Below are 23,026 nucleotides of genomic sequence, written 5' to 3'. Positions count from 1 at the left end.
TTTCTGACTGATCATTTACTGTTTCTACTACTGACACATCCTCTTCTCAATCCCTCTATATGTTGAGGTTCCTCAAGGTTCTGTTTTCAGTCCTCTACTTTTCTATGTTTAGTTCTCTTCATTTTGTGAGTTATAGCAATACTATAATTCTCCATGAAAAACTATATGCAGAGGCACACAAATCTACCTTTTCTCTCCTGACTTTTCTCCATCTTTCTTAATCCTGTCATTACTGGCCTCTCTGTAATCTCTCCAACTACATGTTCCATCATTTCCCAGACAGAACTAATCAATTTCACCCTTTTTAAGATCCTACTATTCTTCTAGATTTCCTCATAGTTGAAAACATCACACTCTGCACTGTTCCCACAGGTTACTGCCTAATTATCATGCTTGACTACACCTTCAGTCTCACTCCATATATCCAATTCCTTTGCTTTGTCATGTTACTTTCTGAAACATTGTCAGAATATGTACCTTTGTTGCTCAGGACATTAACAAAATACAGTGGGGCATGCAGGAGTGGAGCCCTCACTAATTTCTCCCATGAATTTATCTCTTGCCTCATCCCAGGATATACTCCCACTTGTCCCCTTTGATCCATCTCATCTATGCCTCTCATCCCCTCTGATAATGATCTCTTACTCTGGTCACTTAGACTTCTACTGTGCTTCTCCCCAGTTAGGGAACAACTACTCTGTCTCACCAGACTTTCTCAATACAATGTAATATTTCAAACACTCTATGAAAAATGATATCCTTTTTATAGTCTATATGAATCCCACCTGATATTGCTCCCTCTACATGTTCTACCAGCTTCAGTCATTTGACCTGTGCCATTAATTATTTTCATCTCAGCATATCCCTCTACCACTAGGCTTTAAGCTAGGGCAATGTTTACCCTTTGTCTCATGTCTGCAGCTTACTTTGTCAAATTAATCTTTTCTATGGTGTTTTTATGTGCCATTGCATTTTGGTAAAATTTGTAACTTTTACTATCTAATACTACAGAGTTTATGGTACCTATAAATAAACAATGATGATGATTTTGATGAGATTTAGATAGAGATAAACACAAATAGATAGTAAAGAGTAGAGCATAATAATAGCAAGAATATTACTGCTACTACTACTACTACTACTACTACTACTACTACTACTACTACTACTACTACCACTACTCCTAATAATAATAATAATAATAATAATAATAATAATAATAATATGCTAATATATCAAAACATCACTTACTTGCCTCTGTTGCTGTTACTGTTACATTATGCCAAGAATCAGACTCTCTATCCAGGTGTTTGGCTGTGATAATTGAGCCATTGTTTGGATAAATTTCAAATGATCTGGAATATTTTTGTTGAAGAATGCCATACCTAATGTAATTAAATGATTTCATTATATTCAGGAATAGTGCCTGTAACTCAGAGTGAAAAATACACTATTTGATGAAGACAATGTTGCCATTTTATGTATTGTTATTATCACTAATGTCTATTATTATCATGGCCTTATTAACCTCAGCCTGAGGTTAACATTACCAGAACAAAATCTCTCTTATATATGTTCATGATATAGCATTTTTTTTATAATAAAGAGCCTGATTCAGCAAGGATCGCAAATGCAAAGCTGCATGCAGGCATTTTTGCTATTGCAATCCTGGCAATAATGCAAATGCAGCAGGAGGTGTATGACATTCCCTGCTGCATTTACAATCCCAGCATCATGATGGATGTTGCAGGCTGGGATTACCATCACGACCATCGTGACCATCGGTGGTTGATGGTTGCGATGGTGGATGGCACCAGGCGGCCAGACAGCTTAGTAAGCCTCAGCTTACTCAGGCTGGCTGGCTTGCGAGCCCAGAACACTGCTTACCGTATGTCCATGCAGTCTCTGGGCTGGCCACTTCCAGAAAATGTGGCGGACACGCCAGCCACCCACGTCAATCAGGCAGAGGCATTCAAGGGCTTGCGTGCAATTGAGCTGGAGCCATTCTGCACATTCACAGAATGAGTCCTATACACGCGCAAAAATTGGGAATCTACATTCAGCCGTGCACTTGCGTGCACTGAAGAATCAGGCCCAACGTTCATAGAATTACTCAGTTTTATGATAATATAATATCTCAACCTCACTTAAATTATTTTTCCATAATTGTTTATGTTGAAAGAATATGTTTAATTAATGATCACCAAATTAATTTTTATAGAAATATTTTTTATTATTCCCAAATAAAAGCAAAGAATGTAAATGTGTTTATATATTAGGTAATTTCTACAAATCTATTAGGCTTGTAATTTAGCAATCTTTCTTTAATTTAACCTAACCTATCCTAATAATTTTTGACACATACTGTAAGGACTAAGAACACCAGTGATGAGAAGGATCCTCTAGAATTCCCTAAAGATTGTAAGCTTGTGAGCAGGACCCTCTTACTTTTGTGTGTGTGTCAAAGTGCAGTGGATTATTCTGGTGCTATAGTAATAACTGTTAGAAAAAAAAAAATAATAATAATAATAATAATAATAATCTGGACCAAACCATTTCATTACATTCTGTTTTACCTTCATCTGATATTCCCCACTACTGTTGTAGTATTCTAATATCTATTTTACCAGTATGTTACAGACAAAAAAAGGGCCCAACAGGAACTAATAATATGACAAATGTCAGGGGAAAGGGAAAAGGGAAGAACCACTGCACTAGCAAAAATATTAACAAAAAAAACCCATTTACAATGTTGCCAATATTAGTCTTCTATTGGGGGTGCAGCCAAGGACAAGAACCGAAATCTATTGTACAAATTCCTCGAAAGGAGAAAGAAAGTCCTATATAGGCGCACAAAGAATAATTGTTATAAGCTTAAAATATAACCTTTATTAAACTGATTAAAACCTTGTTATAGTGAAATATTAAAAAATAAAGAATATTAAGATATTGTGAATAAAGAAAATTGAAAATGTGAATGAAATAAGCTGACACTTTAGGGCAACTGCTATCCTATGAATAAAGTTTATTATATCATATACTGGGTATTAATGACTCTTCTAATATTGGTGTATATGTTGTTGGTTTAAAATAACAAAGAAAAAACACATAAACATGTTACACTGACAGAAGAACCCAGCCGTGCTGGACCTAAGTAAGTTTGAATATTGGTCTGCTTAAGCTATCTTGCTTCTGCACATCACGCACTGTGTGTATTCATAAGTGAACAATTAGTTATGTCCCTATTTATTTTGGATAATTTGTTTCTAGTCAGAGATGCAGTGATACATATAGTGGGTAACTGGGAGATTTATCAACAGATCGGCCGTTCTTTCTATTCAAACATAATAGTTGGTTCGTGTCACAGTATATTATAGTATATTATATTCCAACAAATTAAGGATGAATACATAAAGTTTATTAAGATTCCATCAATAACTGTATTTCCAGATTATCATATCAACCCTCTGAGTATGTATGAGGGTATTGGATCTCGTATCTGTAATCTAATGTCTTACAGTATAAATATTTATTTGTGAGTTACTGAACATATGTACACCCTCATATTTATATAATATCATGGTGCATGTAATAATACATGTCACGTCGACAGAAAGACCCTGCCATTCTGAACCACAGTAAGTTTTTATATTAGCCTGCTCAAAATACTTTGCTTCTGCACGTCACACACTGTGTATTGCCCTTCATAAATGGGATACTTTGTTCTTATGTGTTTTGAAACATTTGTTTCTGATCACGAACACAGTGAATCATGTAGTGAATAACTGGGACATTTATTATCAGATTAACCCGTTTTTTCATTGATACACAAATGTTGTTACATATCACAATGTATTGTAGTATATTATGCCCCAACCTATAGAAAAAATATTACATAGAATTTTGATCGAATACGATCAACAACTATGTTTGTAACTTATCATAAAACTTAGTGGGTATTTGTAAGGGTATTAATTGGGTGTTCATCTACTGCCTGGACACGCATTAAATCATAATTTTAGTATCTTGAATTCTCAGTTAGTCAGTGCTGAGTAATGTAATTCGAACCTAACGGTTGTTCTCCCTTTTATCTTGAATATCGCTTTACTATTAAGGTTTGACAAGGGAGACAATTTAAAGTGTCCCTTTCATGTTAAATAACATCTCCATACATTATTAAGCAACAGGAGGACACTTATTACTCATCCGGTCTATAGCTTGTGCACTAGCCCAAGACCAGAATATGGGACTAAATTAGTCAGCTTTACTTACTACTAGTAATTTAAATAATAAATATCAGTGGTCAGCCACACTATCGGGCAGCGTCCGTAGTTAGCGTGTTGTCCCCACAAGTAGCAGACTAAATTCCTGTATACTCGAGCATGCTATAGCCGTGTCCTGGGTATATGCTGTGATAATGTCTAGCTAAATTGTTGGTATTTAGCTAGACATTATCACAGCTTATACCCGGGACGCAGCTACAGCACACTTATGTATACACACAGTGCGTGATGTGCAGAAGCAAGATAGCTTAAGCAGGCCAATTTTCAAACTTACTTAGGTCCAGCACGGCTGGGATCTTCTGTCGGTGTAACATGTTTATGTGTTTTTTCTTTGTTCTTTTAAACCAACAACATATACACCAATATAAGAAGAGTAATTAATACTCAGTATATGATATAATAAACTTTATTTATAGGATAGCAATTGCCCTAAAGTGTCAGCTTATTTTATTCACATTTTCAATTTAATTTATTCACAATATCTTAATATTCTTTATTTTTTAATATTTCACTATAACAAGGTTTTAATCAGTCTAATAATGGTTATATTTTAAGCTTATACCAATTATTCTTTGTGCGCCTATATAGGACTTTCTTTCTCCTTTCGAGGAATTTGTACAACTAATAATATGACTGCTGGTGATGCAGTCCTTTCAGGTCACTCAACAAGAAGCCAAGGTTAAATGATTACGGGTCCAGTTGCAGTTGCTGAAAATCTAATTGTTGCAGTATACTGTAGCAGTAGAACTACACTTACTTTGTGATTTACCATTTTAAATAAGTATTTTTTAAGCAAGCAATAAGAGAAGTCACTTACCCGTACATGCAAAAACATTTTATGATAAACAATGGATTATGACAATATGCTGTTTATACATACATACATACAAACGGTACATACATACAAACATACATACATACAAGAACATTACATAAATGTAAACAGAAATAAAAATACAAAATACAAAAATTGATATCTGTTTATCTAGAGGTGAACAGAAGGTGGCACACAGACTTCATATGAAGAAAAAACCTTTTTAATCTGATGTATCAATAGCAGAGGCTATTTTGATAAGGGACTACTAAAACATCAGGCAAAAGGTTTTTTTCTTCATATGAAGTCTCTTAGTGCCGCCTTCTGATCACCTCTACAAGTCAGACACATTTTTTACCTAGAGTGAGTGACTGGCCACTATCTATCTATCTAAATAACATGAGGTTAGCACTCCACCATAAAATTAACTAATTTCCTGGTGCCATATGTGGTATGGAAAAATACCTAATTAATACCTGTATAGTGCATACCAGTGGCACTCACGAGTCTTACAATGAGAGATGAGTCGGCAACTGTGCTGTAAGACTTTTATCAAGAACACACATAAAGAAAAACACACATACCTTTATAGAACACAATCTCCACTGAGATCTACTAACCCACCCTCCGTCTGTCTCCGGGTGCATAACGTCACTACAAGTGACCAGCATATACTGTCCTTTACAGCTAGGTATATGTAGCATTTTTTCTACACAGGCACCACCGGGTTCAGTATGCATATACCTGCAAACCATGGTCCCAGCACCACATCAGGAGTTTTACGCTGATGTCAATAGACTTTATATAGTCTTACGCGGTTTCCAATCTGTATATCAATAACGATTATTTGGTGTTGTTCCATAGAAGAGACCACAAACTTCTTTTGAATATATGCCTCTTTTGTCCATGTATTTGTGCGCCTTTTTTGGGCGCTATAATGATTTTATATGGTTTTCTCTCTTTATTATTCTTTGTTATGTTGTTTTTTTTGTAATCATCCTTATTTTCTCTTACTTTTCCCCTTGTGTTTCATTTACATATTTGTATATAATGTTTTTCCCCTGCTCTTGACCTATGTGGATTTCTGTTTGTATTGCTGTCTCTACTTAGAGGCACATTTTTCTGTTTTCTATGCACTTTGCCACATTTCACCTGGTGTCTGACACCCAGGTGCTGACATCATTAGTCAGCATTGAGCACCAGTGATGCGTGAGGTCATCACGCACATGGCATCATGCCGGTCACATGCAAGTGACATAATCTGCCTGGAGACAGACGAAGGGTGGGTCAGCAGATCCCAGTAGAGATTGTGATTTATAAAGGTATGTATGTTTTTCTTTATGTGTGTTCTTGATAAAAGTCTTTGTGACTGAAATGTTGACCAAGCAACAGCACAGTTGTTGACTCATCTCTCATTGCAAGATCCGAGAGTGCCACTGCTATGCACTGCACAGGTAATAATTAGGTTTGCAATGTACTTTTGGTATATTATTAAAAGCTGATTAATGTTGCTGAAAATCTGGAGAGTGCTTTTTTTCTTTTCATTAAGAAATACAATTGATGTTTATGGAAATTCCTCCACAAGTTTCCTTAAAAGGCACCCCAGTACTATGAACCCATTTATATTGAGAGTGCCGGAACTTTTAAATACATATATATGTATATATATATATTTATACAGTATATATATATATATATATATATATATATATACGATTAACAATACCCTTATATTGAGAGCTTAAAAGCACACAGGTTGTCCAATACTTTAAAAACAACCAGTAACTAAATTTAATAATTCATCTCCTGTTCGTAGTGATAAATTATGTAATTCGATAGACCAATGTATAGACTTTTTTTCATAGACCAAGTCAGATCAAGAAATGTCCTATATGCAGAGTGGAGTTTTCTGGAATTATACCCTCTCACCAAAAAATGAAAGAAATGGCCAAATGGCCTCTTGTTAGTAGATATCAGAATATTTATTCTTGATAAAATGATACAAATAAATGTAAAATTGCTTACATTATGTCAAAAATGGTGTCAAATAACCAACGCCTTTGTGAGAAGGATGTTACTTCCTCCAACAGCCCTGAGGGTGTGAGCTCAATGGTGAGGACCTCACAGATGGCAGGTGTATAAGGCACTTATAAACCTATGCATTTCGTCCCAAAAGTGGGATTTCTTCAGTGACACAAATGTATACCAACTGAAAGAAATACTCCACATGTTCTTACTCAGAACATGAATCCAATTGTTGCTTAAAATCCACCCCAAAAGTGTATGCTCCAGAAGAGAAGTAACTGGGCTTTTAGTTGTAGTGATACCTATCGAACTACATCATTGTTAATGAAGATTTATCACTGCTGTCAGGAGACATTAAATGTTTCTAAAGTTTTGTACAACTTGTGTACTTTCAGCGCCCTAATATATATATATATATATATATATATACTACCGTTCAAAAGTTTGGGGTCACTTAGAAATGTCCATATTTTTGAAAGAAAATTAATCAGAAATACACTGTACACATTGTTAATTTGGTAAATGACTATACTAGCTGCAAACATCTGGTTTTTAAAGGAATATCTACATAGATGTATAGAGGCCCATTTCCAGCAACCATCACTCCAGTATTCTAATGGTACATTGTGTTTGCTAAGTGCATTAGAAGACTAATGGATGATTTGAAAACCCTTGTGCAATTATGTTAGCACAGCAGAAAATGGGTTTGCTTGTTAGAGAAGCTATAAAACTGGCCATCTTTTGAGCTAGTTTGCTATCAGGAGAATCACATTTGTGGGTTCGATTATACTCTTCAAATGGCCAGAAAAAGAGAACTTTCATGTGAAACTCGACAGTCTATTCTTGTTCTTAGAAATGAAGGCTATTCCATGCGAGAAGTTGCTTAGAAACTGAACATTTCCTACAATGGTGTGTACTACTCCCTTCAGAGAACAGCACAAACATGCTGTAACCAGAGTAGAAAAAGAAGTGGGAGGCCCCAGTGCACAACTGTGCAAGAAGATAAGTACATTAGAGTCTCTAGTTTGAGAAATTGATGCCTCACAAGTCTACAACTGGCAGCTTCATTAAATGGTACCCGCAAAATGCCAGTGTCAATGTCTACAGTAAAGAGGCAACTGCGGGATGCTGGCCTTCTAGGCAGAGGGGCAAATAAAAAGCCATATCTGAGACTGGCCAATAAAAGGAAAAGATTTATATTAGCAAAAGAACACAGACATTGGACAGAGGAAGATTGGAAAAAAGTGTTATGGACAGACGAATCAAAGTTTGAGGTGTTTGGATCACACAGCAGAAAATTTGTGAGATGCAGAATAAGTGAAAAGATGCTGGAAGAGTGCCTGAAGGCCATCTGTCAAGCATTGTGGAGGTAATGTGATGGTCTGGGGCTGCTTTGGTCCTGGTAAAGTGGGAGATTTGTACAAGGTAAAAGGGATTTTTAAATAAGGAAGGCTATCACTCCAGTTTGCAATGCCATGCCATACCCTGTAGACAGCACTTGATTGGAGCCAATTTCCTCCTCCTTCAGGACAAAGCACACCTCCAAATTATGCAAGAACTATTTAGGGAAGAAGCAGGCAGCTGGTATTCTGTCTGTAATGGAGTGGCCAGCACAGTCACCAGATCTCAACCCCATTGAGCTGTTGTGGGAGCAGCTTGACTGTATGGTACGCAAGAAGTGCCCATCAAGCCAATCCAACTTGTGGGAGGTGCTTTAGGAAGCATGTGGTGAAGTTCAACAAATTAACAGCTTTAATGTCAAAGGTCTGTAATGTTGTAATTGCTGCAAAAGGAGCATTATTTGACAAAAGCAAAGTTTAAAGGACAGAATTATTATTTCAAATAAAAATCATTATTTCTAACCTTACCAATGTCTTGACTATATGTTCTATTCATTTTGCAACTCATTTGATAACTAAAAGTCAGTTTTCATGTAAAACACAAAATTATCTGGGTGACCCCAAACTTTTGAATGGTAGTGTATCTACTATATAAAATCAAAAATTTGTCCTTTTGTCATTCTGTCCTTCTATACAAATCCACAGTTTACAAGCCATGAAATTTTACATACGAGCGTATTAAAACACAGTGGAGGCAACAAAAAAAAATTTAAATAGAAATTAATTACTGTTCATTTTTAATTAATTAAAAACAACAATTGTTGCATAGCATTCACCCTCTACAGGTCAGGCACAGAATTAGAAAAGGATTTAGCTTATCTATCTACTATATAAAAGCAAAATGTTTCCTTCTGTCTTTCTATACATATCCACAGTTTAAAAGCCATAGTTTACAAGCCAAGTTCTCTCATGGTTTTACAACTTAAACACCAAAGATGAATAAAAGCATTGTCCTGTTTGGTTTATTGTTAGATGCAGATTTTGACACCTTTCTTCTTGGGCCATCTGCAAGGTAAATAATTTGATTTTATAACATGCATTTTGCTACATACTAAGGAATTATGGAATTTTAATCTGTAGCATATAATTTAAGTCACTGAACATCATTCACTATGGCTCTCGTGTGGAGTTTACATTAGCTTTTAAATGCTGTATGAATTTATAACCACTATTAAGTAGAGATGAGTGGATTCGGTTTTCAGAGAACCAAACTCACCAGAATTTCGGGGATCCAGAGTGATCCAAGCCAAGCTCGGATCTCCCTGCCTGCCCCGGATCCCTCACCTGGGGCAAAACCTTGCAATCCCACTAACGGGTCACAAGGTTTTGTATTGAGTGGGCTTAACGCTGATTGGCTGAGAGAGCCATCTGTCTTGGCCAGCTCAGCCAACCAGCTGCCGACACCCCCACTCGCAGCATCCCCCGCTGCCAACACCACAGCTGCCGACACTGCCGGCACCGCTGCACTGCTGCCCCATGTACTGAGGACACCGTCAGTGATCCCTACACTGCCGACACTGCCAGAACTCCCACACTGAGGACACCAACAGCACCCCTGCACTGCTGACACTGTCAGCACACATGCACTGAGGACACCGCTGGCACCCCCACTATGCTGACACCTCCGACACTCTGCATTGAGAACACCCTGCATTGCTGACATAGTCAGCAAACCTGCACTGAGGACACCGCTTGCACCCCCGCACTGCCGACATCGCCAGTACCTTTCACTGAGGACACTGCCAGCACTGCAGCACTGCCATCCCATGTACTGAGGACACCATCAGCAACCCCCCACAGCTGACACTGCTGGCACATCCACACTGAGGACACCACTGGCACCCATACAGTGCTGACACTGTTAGCACACATGCAATGAGGACACCACTGGCACCCCAGGTTTGCCAACACCACCGGCACCCTGCCTTAAGGACACTGACAGCACCCCCACACTACTGCCCCATAGATTGAGGACTCCGTCAGTGACCCTGCACTGCCACTACTCTCATACCGAGGGCATCCCTGCACAGCCAACACTGTCAGCACTCCTGCACTGAGAACATCGCTGACACCCCCGCTCTGCTGACACTGCCAGCGCTATGCACTCAGGACACTTCCAGGGCCCCCACTCTGCCAACACTGATGGCACTTCTGCATTGAGGACACCACTGGCACTCTTGCATTGAGGACACCACCAGCACCCTGCGCTGCCAACACTGCTGTCACAGTAAGTGTACTATTGGTGTATCCAACCCACACTGTATAACACACTGTATCTGTGTTGGAACTTGGAAACTGAACTGCCACATGTTAGTGCCGCCCACTGTGTCACTTAGCTTAGTCAGCCAGCTAGCTGGATGCAACTTTTTGGCCTTAACTAGATAAAAAAATAATATTGTGAGGTGGTCAAAATTGATTGGAAATGACTGGAAATAAATTTTATTGAGGTTAATAATACTGTAAGAACAAAATCAGGCCCATTTTATTTGATTTTAGCTGTTTTTTGATATTTTAATAAAAAAATCCAGATCCAAAACCAAAACCGAAAAACAAAACACCCAGGAAAGAAATCCAAAACCAGATTCAGATCCAAAACCTGGGGAGATCCAGTTCCAAAACCAAAACACGAGGGTCGGCGCACATCTGAGTCTGAATATGGTAAAAATTGCTATCTGCATCCATGTGGAGAGATCCATCTGATTTAGGATTAGGCCCATAAAGATTGCAACTACAGTATACTGGGATGCAATAATGCAGCTCTGCAGCACAAATTTTTATTTATACTTGCTCATGCATGAGCTTACACAACTAGATGATGTCAACAGTGGCGACCAAACTTTTTCCTCTATCTCCTTGGTTGCTGGACCACACTATGGAATGCACAGAGGCTACTTCTGGTTCAATCCTTTGTTAGCCCCTTAAGGGTAAAAGCAATTGGATGAATTTTATACACCGTGGAGATCTTGAATGCCGGACACAAGGAGCTGCACAAGGAACTGGAAGTAATTGCTGTGCATTTCTTAGTGCGATCCAGAAACCAGGAAGAGCAACAGAAGCTCTTGGCCGTGTTTACACTGTACATCCGACAAATTTTGAATGCTTCTATCTCCGAAGTTTGCTTTACATCATTACAAGTCCAACTTCCTTTGAAGACCTTAGGACTGTGGATGGGGAAGTTTGTCACACTTTTTGTGAGGCCTGCCTAAGGAGAGGTTTGTTGGAGGATGATATGTAAACAAACATTCTTAAAATCCAGGGCAACGCCGGGTACCAGCTAGTATATATATATAATTAGGGATGTGTGCCAGACCAATTTGCTGGATTTGGATTTGGTTCTGATTTGTTATCTGGCTTTGGATTTGTCAAATCTGCCGTGACTGGATTTGGATTTTTTTTTTAACAAAAAAAAGCTAATATCACAAAATGTGGGCTTTTTTTTGTTCCTAGAGTATTACTAACCCCAATAACATTAATTTCCAGTCATTTACAGTCAATTTAAACCAGCTCACAGCTCACAATATTGTTTTCACCATTATTGGCCAAAGGCTGCAGTGAGCTGGCTGGTTATTAAGTAACAGACACTGCAGTTTAAAGCACATCCATGAAACATTGCCACTCACTGCCACTCACTACTGAGTCACAGTACTTGTGTGTTATGGACACACAGAGGGCTAAGGCCCAATGCGTCATGGTGCTTAGACACACAGAGGGCTATTGCCCAAGGAGTCACGGTGCTTGTATACAGAGTGGGGTACAGCACCAAAGTTTTTTTTCACCTCTTTTTAAACTTTTAACTTTCTTGAAAGTTTTTTTTACTATTTAAAACTTGTTTTTACACACAGCCACTTGTGAGTCTCTACACTTTAATCAGCAGCATACATCAGTGTGCAGTGTGCCCCCTATACACAGTCACTTTTCTAGCACAGCCACTTGTGAAGGTGCCTACACACTGCATGATGTGCTCACAATGCGATATCGTGAGCAATTTCCCTTGAACTCTCCTCGACACTCCAGGACACGATGTGCAAAAAAGCTTCATGATGTATCACAAGATATATCGTGCACAATGTAAAGATTTGCCAATCCTTAGATCGTGCAGTATAGCAGACATATGCTTGCATGGATCAGGGATAACCATGATGCATGCCTCTGAATGTAAAAATTAAACACAAATGCAGAAACAGCATCAGTGAGACCCATCCATGCTGCTGTTTAAAAAATGAAAAACATGTGTACACTATCAACCCGCCACCCACTGCCCAGGGGTGGTGGGGATAGCCCCTGGCTGTCAGTCTAGGACTGGGGTGCCCTGCAGAGGAGGACCGCTTTATTGGGGGGGTCCCCAGCTCCCCAAGGATACCCAGCCTGGTCTGACTAGCAGTCAGGGTTAATGCTTCGGCTGGGGGACCCAGCTGGATAATACAGGGGGACGCTGCTTTTTAACCTGGATCAGAGCCCAGTGCTGGTTGCTCAAAGTATGGGGGACCCCTATGTCATTTGTTCCCTGTATTTTGGCAACCAGGGCTGGTTCTGACTAGCCTGGTGCTGGTTGTGCTTAAGTATGGGGGCAACTATGTCATTTGTCCCCTGTATATTGCACAACCAGCACTGGGTGTCTAAAGCCCTGAGCTGGTTGCTCTTTTGGCAGAGGGGTCACGCTGTTTTTTTTACACAGGTTTATTAATTGAGTGCCAAACTCTCGTGAGAATCTGACATCAGGAGGCTGACGTTCGGCCTCGCAGTGGAATCTGAGTCATCTGGGAACACCCGAGCCACAGCTCAGGTGGACTCAGATCCCCAATGTTCAGAGCGGTTTGAATTCCACAGAATCCAAGCTGCTCATCCCTTATATATATATATATATATATATATATAGTTCACGCTATCTGCAGTCACTACTTATAATCAATATGAGAGGGGGGTGCTCCATTTAAGACATTACGGTCCTAAATATAGCTCCAGAGGAATGGGTACTCACCATATTGAAGTAAAAGAGATATATATATATATATATATACAGTATATAATATCGTAAGTCTGCACTCAAAGCTTCAAATATAAGTCACATATATATATATATATATATATATATATATATATATATAGGTGGTGCTCCTTAGAGATCCAGCAGAATCCAAAAATACAAAAATAGAAAAAAGGCACTCACCAGGTAGAAAATGAAGATAAAATCACATCTTTAATAGAATCATCTTTAAAAACATCACCATATTGTCGACGTTTCGATCCTCACAGGGACCGTCATCAGGACAATCCAAGCCAGTGTGAACAGAACAACACCACAAAGCATGCTTTGTGGTGTTGTTCTGTTCACACTGGCTTGGATTGTCCTGATGACGGTCCCTGTGAGGATCGAAACGTCGACAATATGGTGATGTTTTTAAAGATGATTCTATTAAAGATGTGATTTTATCTTCATTTTCTACCTGGTGAGTGCCTTTTTTCTATTTTTGTATATACAGTATATATGTATATATGACGTGGGATTTTTAGAAACAGCATATCTGCTGTTCAGTAATAATATGTGTCACACACATGAACTCATTTACCTTGCATTACATTCTACAGTTACTATGAGAAATACCACTAATCAAATGTACAATTTATTAGTGGGAATTCCATAAACATTGTGTAGAAATAGAAAGAAAAATTGTGAATGTATTTTCATAAATTATGGGTATATTGAGCCTGATTCAGAGATGTACTCTATGATATTGTTGCCACTGCTGCATCTATGTATGCAGCATCTGCGCAAAATTATACAAAAACTGCCAGATGTGTCTTAAATAAAAAATGCCTACTGCCGACTGCTATGATCAGATCAACTAAGTGAAAATCAGATATCTGAGTAACCCTCAGAATGTCCAGGAAAATCACGCTGCGCATGCACGCATTTGGGCAGTGTGGCTGCTGTGCATGCATAGATCATTAAACATCAAAGATTTCACTAAATATCAGAGTTATATAAATCTTTGAATCAGGACCACTACGCAAACATTTTTGAAAAGAAAATCTTAAGTGGAAAGCACTCAAGTTCCATACATTCTGTTTGTTAGAATATATGTATTCAATATATATATATATATATATAATAGTACATGCAGTGAAATAATATTTTGTTTCATCCAGTAAATCTAATCTCACTTTACAATATTAGGCACTAAGAAATATAAGGCATAAAATAGGCAGTGAAATTATTTCTAATTGTGTGTTATCCTGTTAGCACCAATTTACATGCAGAGAAATGGGGAAATTACACATACAGAATTCATAGCTCCTTTAGAAATAATAGAATTTTAGAAATGCTACTGTACCATCATCATTCTGTTTAATTGGTAATAATTTTAAAGCCCAATTGTTCAGAATATACATTATATTAAATTTAAAAAAATATAGCTACTATGAAATGGATATCCATTATGTTGGCATATTTCCCATAAATATTTGCTCTTTGGTTAATGTTTATGTTTTTGCTTTATATGATATTTACTATTGGTTTTTACAATTTAAATGTTCCCATTCTGACCGATAGTTCAGGGCTTGTGTGATGACCTCTGCTGTTCATTTGACAACTGTTTCAAAACTCTCTCAGTTACAGTACACTATTATTTCTAACATAAAGTAGTAAAATGTATTATACCTGATTGTGCTGTTGGTGATATCAGGGTCTTTGGCAGTTACAGAACCAATATATGAACCGATAGTTGCATTTTCAAGGCTCTCCATGAAATATTCTTTCTTTATAAACACTGGAGGTTCATCAACATCTATAACATAGATTCTTATAATTGCTGTATCAAACAAATCAGTTTGGAACTTATTTTGTGCTATTACTTGAATATTGTATCTTCTGCTTCTTCTTTCAAAATCAACAATCTAAATATTTGAAAAATAAATACAAATTAGTATATATTTTTATATTTAATATGCATATATAATAATTTACATTTTATAATATTTCCTGAAACAAATAAAGTATTGCTTAAAAGAAAGCATTGGTGACAAATTGTGATATGTTACTTCAAAGATTGCTGATTTATTAGAATAAATTTCATTATGCAATTTTTAAAGGAAGATATTTCAAACAGTATCTAAAATTAAGGAAGTATCTGTAGCCGCTTGAGGCTATGGTCCCTAATGTCTGTTGATTTTGTAGTTATAATACTTTATTCAAACCTGCATATCTTAGCAGTTAATGAAATGGACCTGATCCTTGGTTTTTAAAACCCTGGATCTTTCTGTATTCATGGGCAGATCATTGATGAGCAGGATGAATAATCCTTGGGATGGATGATTCAAAATGGCTGCCACAACATTGTTTTATGGACCTGACTCACTAGATATCTCCACTTCTAAATAGTAGCAGCTGTGTGTGTAATCCTGCTATATGTGTCTTCATTATTCTCCATTACCTAATGCAATCATGAGTCTCTGACACAATACTACCTATTTGCTTTCCGATTGTCTTGAAATTCTGTTACATGTGTGTACTCTTGAGTTTTGGACAGCATGTTACCCATGTATAATGCTATCATAACCTCTCTATCAGAAGAGATTGTAAGAAAGTGTTAAAAAAAATTGTGTAAAAAAAATAAATCTACACTATCACAGATCACTATCACAGATCACCAACTCCTCTATGACATAATTCCTGACATCCTTGGTGATATTTATATTCCAGCATTTCCATTTAAATTTTGTAAAATAACTATGACAATTCTTTCAATTGCTGATTAGACTGAAAAATGCTTTATCTGGTTGACTTGCACACAAAAGGTATATGTGTTGTTTATGCAAGCCTGAATGATTAAAATTTTATATTTGAAAGTTTGACCTAAGAAATTATGTCATTCTTAGTTTTGATTTAGATTAAAGTACAATTTCCCAGTGTCTGTTTGACTTTCTCTCATGGTAATGTGCATGTTGATAATTAAAGTATTGGAAGTACATGATTTTAGGGAAGAGTTAATGAGTAATTTAGATTTTTATGTGCATTCTACCTTTTAGTTGTAACTACAAGATATAAATGAATATCAGCAATGGGTGTTTATTTATGAATATAGAATATATATGTTTATAACTCAATGCATGAATTAGTATATTCCAACCATTCAATATTTCCCTGATCATTTTAATAAAATAAAACATTTTGTTGAATTCTCTGTGCCTGAAATGCACACATCTAAGCAATATCGCTTGCAAAGTCCTACTAAGTACTGTAATACTTAATTGACATTCATTTAATATATATTTTGTTTAAGCTGTCAACTCTCACATGAAGCAAGGATAAACAGGGCATACTGTTAATCAGGTTGGAATGGGAAAGAGTGCATTGGTTAATTGTCAACCTTACCAATGACAAGTCCTTTGCACTGCTGTCTGACTGTTGGAGATACTGTGATAGCTCCTGACCACTAAGAGTCAGGTGCATTTACAAAGTGTGCATTATCTTCTTCCTGCCTCTGCACTTGCTAATATGTCAAAAATACTTTTCTTTACTTTATTTTTACTGCGTTCACATAATTATTTAAAAATTAAATCAAATTATTTTTTGTAATTGTATTCTAAATAACTTAATTATTTATTTATTTTAGCAGTATATCTAATATTTCTGCACCATAAAAAAATCAATGTGCTCCAAACATTTATGAATTAAGCAAACTCTTGATAATATTGGCTTCAAAATGTTTAATTTTGAGTTTAATTTTTTAATTACATTGATTTATGGGCCTTGCTATAAATGAGACTGACAAAAAAAGTATTTATGATATATTATTAAAAACAAAGTAACATTACCAAGTAACATTTGAGCAACATATCTCATATCATGAATACAATTTAAAATGTGTGATTTCCACAAACAAAATATAAACATTTTAATATTTTGGAGAAACAGTTAACACATACAATCTATGTATATATTTTAAAAATAATAATTTGAAGGGACGGATGGCTTTCTGTTCCATCACAAGCCAACCTCACCAAATGCTTCCCATCTGAAATCTTAATAATCATGAATTACCATAGGAAAGTGTTAAAATTATTTACCTCCCAAGTTTTTGCAGGTATTTTTTCTTACATTTATGTTTACTTGTATTTATTAAATAAAAACATAAAACAATTGTGGCACTCATTAAAGTATACACACACACACACACACTTACCTATGTTTTTTATATTATATTTTAAAAACTAATGTAAATTATGCTTATTTTGCATATCCTTTTGTGTCTATTTTACATTTTTAATATTCAATTATTTTCAAGTAATTTATATATCATTATTTGCTTTCAGTTCTGTTTAAACACATTGAGGCTAATTGTATAAATCTATTTTGCTATTACATTCATATTGTAGAAAAGAACATTTACCTTGCTTAATGTTAAGATGCCTTCTTGTGTTATATAATCAGTGCTTATACTAAACATATTGTAATCACCCTTTTCTTCAATTGAGTAAATAATTTCTGCATTCCTTCCAATATCAATGTCATCAGCGAATATTGTTCCAACAATTTCTCCTATCGATGCTGATTCTATTATTGACATGTTATATGTTTCTGTAAAATACAGTGCATTTATGTAAAATACATATAATAATATATATTTTTAACCTGTGACTGACATTTGTGATTGCCCAAACATATCATACTGTTTAATGTCAAAATAAAATAAATCACATGCAAACTATATAAACTATTAACTTACATTTCCAGAAATAATCATCTCAATACATGCAAAATATATAAACTATTAACTTACATCTCCAGAAATAAACATCTCAATATCTGTATATATTCAACAATGTTTTCTGTTCTTTAATGCATATTTAACAGGAGAAAGTTACTACCACATAAAATGAAGTAAAATAATTGGTAAATTGCAAGTTTTTTCAAAACAGTGTTTTACAGCCTCTAAAACATTTCATGAAGGACTCCTAAATCAATACTTCCAATCATTAAAATATAATTGCCGGCCAGTACAATTCAAATCATATAATCCACATACAATTAAAAAGTATATATGATCACATAGATGGTGCACCCTCTAAATATATAGCTTAACATAGATTTATTATTTAATCAATCTCTACTCATAGACTAATTCTTTCAATAGCAATACGAGTGAACCCTAATATCACATGTGAAACAGGATCAACTCTATAGACTTGCCCAATAGCAATAATATTAGGACCATATATTATACACACAATAGATAGGCAGTTTGGTTTCCAGTTAATAGACTTTTCAATTAGGTTGTAACAGTAACAGCAGCAAATTCAAGAATGGATCACTAAAGGGCAGTAAGTTGCTTGGATATATATTAAACAGCAATAGAATATAATAGTGGAACTTTTCTATCACTACTTACTACATTCTAATTAAGGAACTGATCAGCTGGGAGCTAACTGATGTTAGGCAAGTGGGGAAACTACCTTTATTAATGGATGCATAAAAACATCTGATCACAATAATGTGGAACTTTTTCTGCTACTACTTACTACATTTAACTAAGAACTGATCAGTTGGAAGTTAACTGCTGTGAGGCAAGTGTGGAAGCTGCCTTCATAAATGGCCATATAATAACAAAATTAAATACTATTGCTATTGAATTCACCACTGTTACTGTTACAACCTAATTATTATTATTATTATTACATTTTATTTATAGGGTGCCACAAATGGTCCGCAGCGCCATACATACAGTAAAGGTTACACAGAACATACAGAGTACAAGTAACAATTAGCAACACAATTCTCTATACACAATAAAGCTGGGAAGGTGACGGCTGTCATAGAAGTGCTAGAGAAGATGGCTGTGAGACAGTGGGGAGCAGGACCCTGCTCCTAGGAGCTTACAATCTAATTTAAAAGTCTATTAACCTTGAAACCAAACTGCCTATCTATTGTGTGTATAATATATGGTCCTAATATTACTGCTATTGGGCAGGTTTGTAGAGTTGAACCTGTTTCATATGTGATAGTTGGTTTCACTAGTGCCGCTATTGAAAGAATTAGTCTATGAGGGGTATTCAATATGAGAGTGAAAAGTCTGACTTTTCACTCCACATCGGAGATTTTTCAGGGATCAAGTATCGGGCGCGCGCCCGCTTTATCCACGTATTCAAAATAAAATCTACGAAAACGGGACCTGGCAAAGTGGGATTTGCTATAAACTACGAAATTTTCCTGGAAAAAATTGTAGGAACCCCCTAAAGTTGTAAAAACATGGGGGATCACTATGGGTGCCCCCGTTTTAGCCTGCAAATGAAAGTCGGGGATTTAAATAGCCGCAACAGGTCTTTTTTTCCCAACATTGAAGAAGTGTTGCAGAAGAGCACTTAGGTTATTTTTTTCATTTTTTTAAGTGGTCCCATCAAATTTGGGGTACATGAAAATGGGTACTAGCATATTTTTATGTCCCTAAAGTAAGTTTTTCAAAATTCTGCAACTATGCACCTGCCGCTAATAGCCTATTCTAGAATACACCAGCCGCATACTTGCAGAATAGCCATAAGCCTATTTCCCTATTTTTAAACACTTTTTTCCCATTTTTTTTTTTCACCCCAATTTTTAAATACATTTTTTGGGGTGTCCCTATTTTTTTTTTTTTGACACAGTTCTTTTTAAAATGTCATTCCCAGGGGTGCAGGCTATTTTTTTTAAGCCTGCACCCCTAAACCCCAATTCTGCACTTTTTTTCACCACCTATTCAGTGGTGAAAAGTTATCCCCATTTTTTTTCAAAGACTTTTCGAACCTGCGAAAAGTCTTTGAAATTGAACACAGTGTAAAACTAAAACCTGCGATAATGACGTCATAGGTGCGATATTAACGCAAAAACTGAGTTTTCGCTCCATATTGAATTCCCCTATATGAGTAAAGATTATTTAAATAATACATGCTGGTTAAGCTATATATTTAAAGGGCTCACCATCTATTTGATCATATATACTTTTTAATTGTATGTGGATTATATGATTTGAATTGTGCCGGCCGGCAATGATATTTTAATGATTGGAATTTAAAGTGTGTTTTAAATTAATTTGTTTGAACAATCAGCGCCTCTATTTCTATATTTACTTGGTCTTTTTGATTTGGGGTCTGGTAATTACCCCAATATAGAGCCTGCACATTGTCAAGGGAAACTATTGTATTAGCCCAGCGCCAGCTGCTTGTTTGTTTTCTAAATCAATAATTGTCTTAAACAACATAATTTATACACAAATATTAAAAAACAAAATGAACAAATAGACATCTGAATAACATTAATTATTTAACCAATTGGGTGCGAGGTTACAAAAAAGCTTCCACCTACAGGGCTTTTCCCGAAGGTACGAGATTTTTGGTATTCAGTAGGGTGCAAGTTTTTTTATTTTTTTGAGCGCTCAGTTTCTTTTAGCACTTGCAGAGCAGGTCCAATTTCTCCAAAAATCCATATTTCAAGAAAAAAATGTAGCCATCTGCTCTGGGCCCATTTATCAATTGAAAGTTTCCAATTACCTTAATTAGTCCTTAATTACTCTCCTTCTGCAGCACTGCAGACAGCTTCCATGGACTGGCCCAGCACAGGACAGGTACTACTCCTAACATTGCACCACACTACCCCTAACCCTGTACCATTTCCCTGCACACATTACACTACACTGCATTATACTACCAACACCAACCCTGCACAACCTCCCTGCACACATTACACTTCACTTCACTACACTATACAGTACTACACTACTGCTGTTAGCCATGCACCCCCTACCTGCACACACCTACCTACTCTACACTATACTACACTACAATACAGCTGCTAACCTTTACCCCTATACTAACCCTATCTCAACCAGGAACTAAATTTCCCATAAGCACCATCCTTCTCCTCCCAGCTTCCTCCTCCACAACTTGGCTGGCAGGAGTGGAGCTGACAGGGAGAGTGAGAAACCCTGGAGCAGCCAAAACAGTGCCCGGTGTTCTGTGACACATCTTTTTTTGCCTGCAAAAAACCCCATGACCGTTTTTTTTTTTTTTAAGGACACCACGGGTATCTGGAGCGTACATACCGGCAGTAGTCCAAAATTGGTTGCTGGGTCTGTACTTAATTGGATATGCCCCTTAAATTGCTTGTAGACCCACATTTGCTGATGTTGCTTTTTAAAGCTATTGCCATGTTTAAAAAGTGGAGAGGGCCAAAGCAAGCTTCACAAGGGAGGTTGTCCAGAGCATTAATAAGAGGTTTGTATATGGGTTTATGTAAAAAAGCACTCGAAAGCTAGCATAAGCATTCAGAGTAGATAAGCACCCTGTTTTTTATTATAGCAGTACTGGTTAGAACTGGGTTTTTGGTCGCAGTCATGTTATTGGTATATGTATTGAGTCAATCAGAGTTTGACAGCCTATCAGGGATCTGTTTAGGCGAGCTCTGTTTAGAGTTATTAGTGTACTGGGAGGAGTCAGCTTCCTCTTTTCCAGTTGTGATCGTCTGGATAAGTACCTCAGTGTCACACTGAAAACATATATTTTGTCTTTCCATCATATTTCCTGCTTTCCTGCTTATGCAACAGTATATCCTTTTACTCTCTGTCTTTCCACCCTATCCTCATATCTTTATTAATTTTCCCCCTCCCCTTCTTTCTCTATGTTACATGCTCCCCCCTGCTCCCCCCTCCTCTCTACTGTCCCCTTTTGTGTTTTATCCACCCCCCTCCATTATGCTTCTCCCCACTGTGCATTCAATACTGCTGCCATGCCCCATCTCTGTAGAAATGCCCCCCCCATCGATTGCTGGATGCGGCCCAGCCACTAGCCTTAGCGGCCGCCTTTCCTCACTCACGTGGGACATGCACTGCACCCGCGTGTGTGTCCTCCGGGCCGGTGGCACCCGCCACGCATAGTTAGTTAGTGCACCCGCTCCTTCCCCATCCAGCCAGTGGGCATGGCTGGCATGAGCTGGTGCTTCATCGGGCCCCCCCTGCTCAGCAGCCTCTTTCATGAGGTCGGGCAGTGCAGTGTCCTCAGACACTGCGCCAAGCCCCCCACAAGTAGCGGGCGCCATTTTAGTTGGCCTGGGCCCCCATAGCCAACAAATGTTGCACTCCACTGCTCCATGAGCGGGGGGGGGGCTTTGCTGCTTTGCTGCTTTGCTGCTGACCCCTGCCAATGTGCAGCCCCTTTCCAGGGGTCAGCTACTTGCCAGCCCGGCTGAGTTGATCTATTCACCAATGAGCCACATTGTTGCTGTGGACAGCCATCATAGTTCCTCAAACCGCAACACCCTGTTAATTCAGCAGTTCACATACCCAGGTTTAGCCCCTTTACCACCTGTCACCAGTGTTCCCATCAGCAGTTTGGCCCACTATAATTATTCAATAGGTACCGTGCCATCCGCTGCGCATTGGTACCCATATTTTGGTCAGGGTGTTAGCCAGCGGAAGTGACAGAGCATCATGTCACAAGCGTCTTTGGCTCCTGCTGCCGCTGTCACAGAGGCTTTATTG

The 23,026-nt window shown here is 37.4% G+C and overlaps 1 protein-coding gene across 4 annotated transcripts in view; it reads right to left on the bottom strand.

Moving 5' to 3' along the window:
- The window catches only part of LOC148519987 (cadherin-19-like), a 146,074-nt gene that overhangs the window by 29,225 nt on the left and 93,823 nt on the right, over positions 1–23,026 (bottom strand). For all 4 annotated transcript variants that reach the window (XM_088475992.1, XM_088475995.1, XM_088475994.1 and 1 more), the window contains 3 exons: positions 17,912–18,099; positions 15,181–15,416; positions 1,252–1,385 (listed from right to left, as the gene is read on the bottom strand). In XM_088475992.1, the coding sequence (XP_088332118.1) occupies positions 1,252–1,385; positions 15,181–15,416; positions 17,912–18,099 (558 nt within the window). The remainder of the gene's footprint in view (positions 1–1,251; positions 1,386–15,180; positions 15,417–17,911; positions 18,100–23,026) is intronic.

The sequence above is a fragment of the Taudactylus pleione genome, unplaced genomic scaffold (genome assembly GCF_031769625.1).
Source record: "Taudactylus pleione unplaced genomic scaffold, aTauple2 ptg000179l, whole genome shotgun sequence".
In the NCBI taxonomy this organism is placed as follows: Eukaryota; Metazoa; Chordata; class Amphibia; order Anura; family Myobatrachidae; genus Taudactylus; species Taudactylus pleione.
This window is presented reverse-complemented; position numbering and strand designations above follow the sequence as displayed.